The sequence below is a fragment of the Loxodonta africana genome, chromosome 22 (assembly GCF_030014295.1).
Source record: "Loxodonta africana isolate mLoxAfr1 chromosome 22, mLoxAfr1.hap2, whole genome shotgun sequence".
In the NCBI taxonomy this organism is placed as follows: domain Eukaryota; kingdom Metazoa; phylum Chordata; class Mammalia; order Proboscidea; family Elephantidae; genus Loxodonta; species Loxodonta africana.
Window position 1 is genome coordinate 26,370,990 of NC_087363.1, and position 9,059 is coordinate 26,380,048.

Here is a 9,059-nt window from a genome sequence, read left to right on the forward strand (position 1 = left end):
GGATGGGACCAATAGATGTATCTTAGATGGCTGCTCACAAATTTTAAGACCCTAGATTCTACTCATCAAAGTAAGATGTAGAACGTTTTCTTTATGAACCATTATGCCAATTGACCTAGATGTCCCCTGGGATCATGGTCTTCAGTCCTTAGCCCCAATAACTTTGTCCCTCAAGGTGCTTAGATGTGTCTAGTAGTAAGCTTCTGTGACTGTGCCCCCTTTGTGCTTTATTATACATATATACATGCTGTACATACAAATATGTATGTAAAAATATTCATAGCCCAACTTATAAATGTAGGTGGGTATAATCCTATACACACTCTTTATCCTGCTTGACATACATATCTGCTTGTAAGTTATTATTTGTTTTTACTGTTGTTATAGGGTTGTATATTCTATAGTATTTACTATGGTTGCCTTTTCAGTTTTTTTTTTTTCTCTTCTTTTCTTTTTCTGTGTCCCTCTAAGGGTCTTCCTTTGCCTTGGTCAAGTTGTACTGACTTTCCCTACATTGTATATTGCATTTCCTTTCACCACAGTTAACACTTTTCTACTAGCTAGTTAGTGATTTCCCCATCCGACTCCTCCCCTCCCTTATAACCATCAAAGATTGTTTCTTTCTGTGTGTAAACCTTTTCTTGAGCTTTTATAATAGTGGTCTTATACAACATTTGCCCATTTGTGATTGACTTATTTCAATGCTGTCCAGATTCATCCATGTCATGAGATGTCTATTGGATTCATCATTGTTCTTTATCTTTCCATAGTGTTCCATTGTGTGTACTATAATTTGTTTCTCCATTCATCCTCTGACAGTTATTTATGTTGTTTCCACCCTTTTGCTCTTGTGAATACTGCTGCAGTGAACATGAGTGTGCATATGTCTATTTGTGTGACAGCTCTTATTTCTCTAAGATATTGTCCTAGGAGTGGGGTTGCTGGATCATATGGTATTTTTATTTCTAGCTTTTTAAGGAAACACCATATCATTTTCTATAGTGGTTGTATCAGAGTTCCAATCTTCCCACAATCTCCTCAGCATTTATTGTTTTCTAAATTTTTGATCAGTGCCATTTTTGCAGGGGTAAGATGGCATCTCATCATGGTTTTGTCTTGCGTTTCTCTAATAGATAACGATCACGAGCATCTTTTCATGTATTTTTTGGTCACCTGAGTACCCTTTTTGGCAGAGTGTCTGTTCATGTCCTTCACCCATTTTGTGATTGGGTTGCTTATCTTTTCATTGTTGAGTTGTTGAAGTTTTCTGTATATTTTAGAGATTAAACCTTTATCAGATATGTCATTGCCAAAGATTTTTTCCCAGTCTGTAGGTTCTCTTTTTACTGTCTTGGTACAGTCTTTTGATGAGCATAAGTATTTAAATTTTAGAAGATCCCAGCTATCTAGTTTATTTTCCAGACTTTATGCATTTTTATTTATGCTTAATATTCCATTTATGCCATAAATCAGGGCCCCTAACATTGTCCCTATGTTTTCTTTCATGAGCTTTATAGTTTAGGTTTTACATTTAGGTCTTTGATCTATTTTGAGTTAGTTTTTATGTATATGGTGACATATGGATCCTGTTTCATTTTTCTGCAAATGGATATTCAGTTTTGCCAGCACCATTTGTTGAAGAGAGTTTTCATAAACATTTAAGACTCAGTTCTCTAGAGAATGAATGAAATTGCAATGTTTTTTTTTAATTGAGGTGAAATTTATGTAACAAAATTTTAACCATTTAAAGGTGAACAATTCAGTGGCATTTAGTACATTCACGGTGTTGTGCAACCAACACCTCTACCTAGTTCTAAAACATTTTCATCTCCCCAGAAGGAAATCCACCCAGATGAAGCAGTTGCTCCCATTCCCCCCTTCCTATGTTCCCTGGCAACCACCAATCTGCATTCTGTCTCTATGGATTTACCTATTCTGGATATTTCATATAATTGCAATCCTACAATACATGGCCTTTTGTGTCTGGCCTCTTTCACTTAGCATACTGTGTTTGAGGCTCATACGGTGATTATTATAACAATCACTACCACAACAATGAAAATGAAACAACAATAGCAACTAATTGAAAACTTCCTGTGCATGGGATTCTGGCTTGGGTAGGAATAGGAATCCTCCCCTGAGGGGGAGAAAGGTATTCTCGTCTCCACCTGGTAACTGGTGTTTGCTCTCGGGCTCCAAGAAGTGGGGAGATTCGTAGCCTGTAGGAGTCCAGAAAACCACAATAACCTGGATAACTCTTTCCCTTCCTTTAGTCCAGCTTCCCCTGCCTCTGCATCCCCTGAGGTGCTTCTGTTTGTAGGAGAAGGCATTTGAGTGGCGATCTTGGGGGTAGAAGCTGTTGGTGACACCTGTAGGATTGGAAATCTTGAAGCAGTTGATGGTCTTGAGATGTTACTAGCCTTGGGAGCGCTGGTAGCACTGGCAGCTTTGGGAGAGTTAGGGAGTTTGGGGCAAACTGTTGGCCCAAGGAACTTGTCCACTTTGGGGGGTGGTTTTGAGCAGGAGATATTGATAGTTGTAGCAGTGACCTTGGGCCCCTTGGCATCCTTAGAGGGGACAAGCAGTGGTGGAGGCACCAACGACTGTGGGACTGGGTCTAACCTACCCTGAGCACAAAACCCCTGCAGACATGCCTCACAGTTGTCACTGTCATGTGGTCCTTTGAGAGAGATGTCCTTGATTGTAGGAATCACCTCTACTAGCTTAAATCCTTCTCTGTAGCATTTCTTCAGAATTCGGAGCACTAGGTTGTTGAGGATCCTTGAGATGTTCTCTTGTGTGAACTGTGGAACCTCAAAGGGAGGCTGGTAGCACTTCTGACACCTCTGGGCAAAGACCCTCATCTTCACCTGGCCCTTGGACTCTCCCTTGCTCCAGTGCATGTGGAAGAGGACCTGAATTTGTGCTGAGGCCCAGCTTCTAGAGCAAGAGGAGCACTGAAACCTGTGGAGGCAGAAGACAAGATCCTCAGCAGGGCTCGATATGGCCAGAAGTCAGGACTGCTGCCAGAGGGAGGAAGGTGTTACAACAACCCTGAAACATCGCTTGATTGAGGTCATGGGATAGTGGTACTGAGCCTCTCACTCCTATCTCCATTCTCCTACCAATATGGCCCACAGGTGTCTACTATGAAAATAGCAAGTCACAAGCTGTCAGAGCTGGAAGGATCCTGGACATCTCCTACATCCAACACACCCATTGTAGAGCTGAGGTCCACACTGGGAACTTGGCCTGTCTAGAGACCCAGTGAATGTGAGAGGCAGAAACAGGACTAGAACTCCGTCTCCCTACTTCAAACCAATGCTGCTTCACATTTAGATTTAAATGGATCAAATAAGCTCTGCAAATGCCATGGCAGCCGTTAAATCAGCTCCTTTGAACCCTGACCTGAAATCCACAAATGGATACAAGTGGGCATAGGGAAGTCACAGACCCACAGATAAGGGAGGACACTAAAAGGTCTAGTCCTAGGGGAAAAGCAGTGTCTTGCCTTGGTTGCTCAGGACCCCCCGATCTTCCAGTATTACGGGGAGATCACAGGGTCCATCTCTCTCTCCTTTTGCTCCCTTCCAACCCAGCTCCTTTGCTCAAGGTTGCCTGGGAAGCTTCTCATTCTGAGTGCCCCTGGCCTCAGCGGGGAAGATAGCAATATTCGGAGCTAATAGATTTGGACTAATATCTGCAAGGACAGGTGGAGAGAGGAGAGGAAGGCAGGGGAGCACATGGCTGCATCCAGAAGAGGAATTGTGAGAGAGGCAGGCATTTGCATTAGGATAGAGATTTTACTGCTGACCAAATTATCCATGCACTCCCTCACACGTCCCAGCCCCTTGTGGTTTGGTTGGGGCGGTGTGACCAGTTGGCCAATGGGACGTGGGCAGAAGTGATGTATGCTACTTCCAGATCTGGCCACAGAAACCGTTGTCAGACCCTTCAGCTCTCTCTCCCTCTGTGTCCTTGGAACCCATGTGTTAGGTTAAATCACTCATATTCCTGGGTTTGTAACTGCAGTCTAGCCTAGCCTTGCCTAGCTTAATGAAGGGGCATCCCAGAGTCTGGGATGGTGAACCAGAGGGGGCTGGGGAGAATGAGTTAGTTAGTGTTGTTTCACTCCCATGTCTTGATTCTAGCACCACCTCACAAGGAGAATGTGAGTATGAAATGGAAAGATGTCAAGAAGTTGTGACCACTGTAATACAGTCTTGCTGGAGGTGCTGAGACAGTCGGCGGTGCACAGGGGCCTGGGCCCTGTTCTCCTGAGCTTCAGTTCACTGCCCTGCCCTGGGTCACGTTGCTTAGCTGCTGGGCCAGGTCAGCGTTCAAAGTTCTCGCAAATAAAATGGACCCAAACTTTGCTCAGATGCTCCTGATGCCAGCTCCTGGCCTGGGAGAGCCACAGGCTGGAGGAGAGCAGTGTGCCCACTGCGCAGCCCCTCTCGCAGAGAGGGGGCAGTGGGCGGGCCAGGAGCACCTGCCCCGAGTCCTGGGGTACATTCTAGGACTCCAACCTCTGTATGCAAGGGAGTTAAGCTTTGGATGATCTTTTAGAGTCTCTCTGTTTTAACAAGTTTGCATTGCTCTGTGTAGCGAGGGCAAGGATTTCTGTATGTCGTTCAGCATCCCCGTGCTCCCCGACCTGTCCCTGGAGGCGCGGAGTCTCCTCGGTGCAGGGGTCCTCTCCCTCACGGGCTCCATGGTGGGCCTGCGGGTCTCCCGAGGCTGGGAGCACTGCCCCAAGCCTTGCCCACTTGGTACTTCTGAAGTTGCGTGAAATACCCTCCATTCCTTCCTTCTCTTTTACTCGCTGCTCCCCACCCCCATTCCTCACAGACAGATTTCTCTGTGTCCAGGTCCTTGTCCACACTGGAGCCTAGGCCTGCTAGGATTTTGGGGTTCATGGTAATAGGAAACAAAACAAAATTTTATTGAAGCTAAAACTTCTTGAATGATGGGCACCTGGCTTCCTATAATCCTTAGTATACAAGCATAGAACGTAGTAAGAAAAGTAACGAGCATACCAAAACCAAGCCAGTTGCCATTGAGTCAGTTCTGACTCATGGCGACCCCATGCGTGTTGGGGTAGAACTGTGCTCCACAGGGTTTTCAATGGCTGATTTTTTAGAAGTAGATTTCCAGGCCTTTCTTCTGAGGTGCCTCTGGGTGGACTCAAATCACCAACCTTTTGGTTAGCACTCAAACGCATTAAACAAGTGTACAGGTAAGACGCAACCAAGAATTTCCTGGAATCCACCCCAGTTGCATTCCCCACTCACCTGGCAAAGGTCCACTGCTGGTATTGCACCCAGCCTGGCTTCAGGATGTTGGGAAGAAGGTCCTTGTCTAGTTTCAGGGTCCAAGTGTGCCATGGTTTCACCTCCTGCATTAATTCCTGGAACACTTGCTTCCACACCTCTCGTCCTCACCCATCTCTGAGCTCTGGTGTGCCTGGTTGGGCCAGGGTCTCCCAGGCCCTGACAGGTTCGCAGCAGAAGATGAGGCCTCCCCTTCAGAGTGCGAGGGCTCAAACCTGCTCTCCCTCTGTGCACCTGAATCAGCCTGTGGACCAGGTCTTTGCCCCAGTGACAGAGGTCAGCTGAGCCTGGTTCCAAGTTTGGAGAACAGCACTAGGCTCTGCAAGTTTTGAAAGACATGGAGTGCATGATTTCATCCATCAGACATTCCCGGAAGAGGGCTCTGACTCACGTCAGGAGGGGTCGGTTTCAGCCTGTTCTGTTTATTTACCTTTAGCCTGGAGCACAACCTTTTATCCCTGAGCCACTGTAAAGGGTGGGGGAGGCTGCAGCTGCCTTTTCTAGTTCTAACCTTTGAAAATCCCTGCCACTGGGCGGCTGTGCTCCTGATGGGGGAAGAGTGACACAGAGAGGAAGGGCATGCCCAGGGTAGGGGTCACTCAGGGTCCCGTCTCCTGTCCCGTGCTTTTCCTTCTGAGCTCAGACCCCGCTGTCTGTGGGGCCGTATTCCACAGACTCTGTGCTGCCCAAGGCCATGACTGTCAGTGGTGTGGAAACAGGTCAAAAACAAAACTTAAATGAGGACCAACAAGAGCTGTTTACTCAGAACTTGTGATAGTAAGGGAGTCAGCCTCCTTCACTTTTGTTTGTAGTGAGAAGGAAGGCTTCAGGTGTGCCATGATTGGAGACTATTGGCCTGGGGAAACTGGAGGTGGGCTGACTAGAAGTGGGGCATCGTCTGGGATTGGTTACCCATCTCATCTGTTGCCAAGGAGTTGATTCCAACTCATAGCGACCCTATAGGACAAAGAACTGCCCCATAGGGCTTCCAAGCCTGTAATCTTGACGGAAGCAGACTGCCACATCTTTCTACCGCAGAGTGGCTGGTGGATTCAAACCACTGAACTTTCGGTTAGCAGCCGAGCACTTACCCCTTGTGTCACCAGGGCTCCCTATGTGATTGGTTAGGGGGGCACATTTGGCTTTCTCTGGTTGGTCCTAAGTTGCAAGCGGGACAAAAATCAAGGAAGCTGTCAGTTATTAATCAATCCCTGGCTATTCTGGACCCATTGTTGCCGGGATCGTTGTTTGGCTTCCTGGACTGGGTGTTCCAGAGATGGATTTGATATCAGGGACAGACGCTGCAGATAATGGGTCAGAGTTCTAGTTTTACATGGTCTGGCCATTGTTCATTTGTTCAGTTAGTCTCTCATGACAGAACAGAGATCCCAAACCCAGTCTTTGAACCATGAGACCCAAAGCTGATCCAGTCAGTGTGTTTCCGGGAGATAAGGCTACAAGGTCCCCATGGGGGTGAGTGGGCTCCGGCTACTGGCCAACCTGGAACCATGATCCTCTTGAGCAGTGCTCCACACTATCCTACCTCCTCCACGGAGACTTGAAAAGGAAGAAGACAGGAGCTGGAGGTGAGAGCTATGGGGCTAAGTACTGAAGCAGGCTACACCCCACGGCCTGTGGATGGGATTCTTGGGGTCTGTGTCACAAGGGCCTGGCCCCAGATCCGTGTCCTTGATCCCCTTCTGAAAGGAAAGCCTCACCCTCGGTGGGTCCTTCTCTGGCCTGTGCAGGGCATCATGAGGAGGCTCTGAGAGGCTCTAGGGGCTCCTCTGTGCTCCAGCCCTGCCTCAATCCTGCCTCCTGTTCACCTTCTGATCCTGCTCTATCTACTCTCCACAGCGGAGCCATCAGGTCTCTCCCTTGGTGGAAACCTTCACCTCACAGTGCTGCTGAGCATGGCTTCTGCCTCTTCATAGTCCTGCCCCTCCCCTCTGGCTAGCCTCAGCCCTGCCATGCATGTTGTCCCCCAAGCCCATAGCAGCCCCGTACCCTGAACCTCTTCCCCGTACCACCCTCTAAACACTTTTATCCTCCCGAGCCTTGTGTATTAGTACCCATGTCCGCTTCTCCCAGGACACCTGCCTTCCCTCCCTCACATGGTCCCTGCTCATCCTTCGGTTTCCAAGGAGACATAGTGCATGTCCCGTATCCCACCGCCCCCCCCCTCCCTGGGGCTAACTAAAGGGGCTCCTGTGCTCGGCCTCCTAACTGCTGTTGGAGAAAGAAATCTCAGCAAGCATCTTCCCTCCCCCCAAGCCCAAAAAACCCCAAACCAGTTATCCTAGAGTTGACTCCAACTCATGATGACCCCTTGTGTATCAGAATAGGACTGTGCTCTGTGGAGTTCTCAATGGCTGATTTTTCAGAAGTAGATTTCCAGGCCTTTCTTCTAAGGCACCTCAGGGTAGACTCAAGACTTCACCCTTTCAGTTAGCAGCTGAGCATGTTAACTGTTTGCACCCCCAGGGTCCTCCCTACTTCCCTGCATCTGAACAAATGCAAACATTCCTGTGCATCGTAGGGCTAGTTCAGAGAGTGGGGAACAGGTAATGTGCAAAGAATCTGACTTTTCCATCTGGGAAACAATGGTGAAAGGATACAACCCTGATGCACACTTTCCTGATTTTAAACCGTGCAGCGTCCCCTTGTTCTGTTTGAATGACTGCCTCTTGGTCTAAGTACAGGTTCCTCATGACCATGATTGAGTGTTCTGGAATTCCCATTCTTTGCAATGTTATCCATAATTTGTTATGATCCACACAGTTGAATGCCTTTGCGTAGTCAATAAAACAAAGGTAAACATCTCTCTAGTGTTCCCTAATTTCAGCCGGGATTCATCTCACATCAGCAATGCTATCCCTCATTTCACGTCCTTTTCTGAATCCGGCTTGAATTTCTGGCAGTTCCCTGTTGAAGTACTGCTACAAGCGCTTGTGAATGATCTTCTACTAAAACCCCACTGCTAGGTTACATAAAAACCAAAAAAACCAAACCCACTGCCGTCGAGTTGATTCCAACTCATAGCGACCCTATAGGACGAAGTAGAGCTGGGTTATATAAAAAAAAAAAAAAAATTTTTTTTTTTTTTTTTTGGTTATATAGCAGTGAATAAAACAAAGACTCTACCTTCACGGAGTTTGCATTGTATTTAGATGGGGGAAGACAGATAACGATCCAATAAATAAGTGAAGCAAATATGTAATGTGATAGGTGCCATGAAGGAACATGGCGGGGTAGGAGGCTAGACACAGTAATAGCATCAGTAGGCTTTAAAAAGTCCCATTTGAACCAGTGGGTTTATTATTATTCAAATGAGATAATTTTTCTACCTCAAAGCAATAAGATGACTTACCCTCTAGATTATAAAAGTTCCCGTTAGTGTTATTCTGTTCATTGTCTGAAATTCACCATCTCTCTGAGGTAAGGAAACCCTGGTGGCATAGTGGTTAAGTGCTATGGCTGCTTACCAAAAAGTCTGCAGTTCGAATCCTCCAGGTGCTCCTTGGAAACTCTGTCCTACAGGGTCGCTATGAGTCAGAATCGACTGGACGGCAGTGGGTTTGGTTTTGTTTTTTTTCTCTGAGGTAAAATTCACAGTGTGGGCTAGGGCTTATGGAATGAACAAGCCAGAACCAATGTTTGACCATGTGACTTCAGAAGCCTGTGGGTGAGGCACATGGACCCCGCCTCGGCACAGAAGTTGGGGCA

General features: G+C 47.0%; 1 protein-coding gene across 1 annotated transcript; it reads right to left on the minus strand.

Annotated features, from left to right (window-relative positions):
• Window positions 1–2,000: 2,000 nt before the first annotated feature.
• RTP3 (receptor transporter protein 3) lies at window positions 2,001–7,409 on the minus strand. The gene is made up of 4 exons (XM_064274248.1): window positions 7,406–7,409; window positions 5,295–5,439; window positions 2,623–2,964; window positions 2,001–2,247 (listed from the first exon to the last, which is right to left on the minus strand). The coding sequence occupies exons 1-4, from the start codon at window positions 7,407–7,409 to the stop codon at window positions 2,019–2,021; spliced, it is 720 nt and encodes a 239-aa protein (XP_064130318.1). The 3' UTR covers window positions 2,001–2,018.
• Window positions 7,410–9,059: the final 1,650 nt, after the last annotated feature.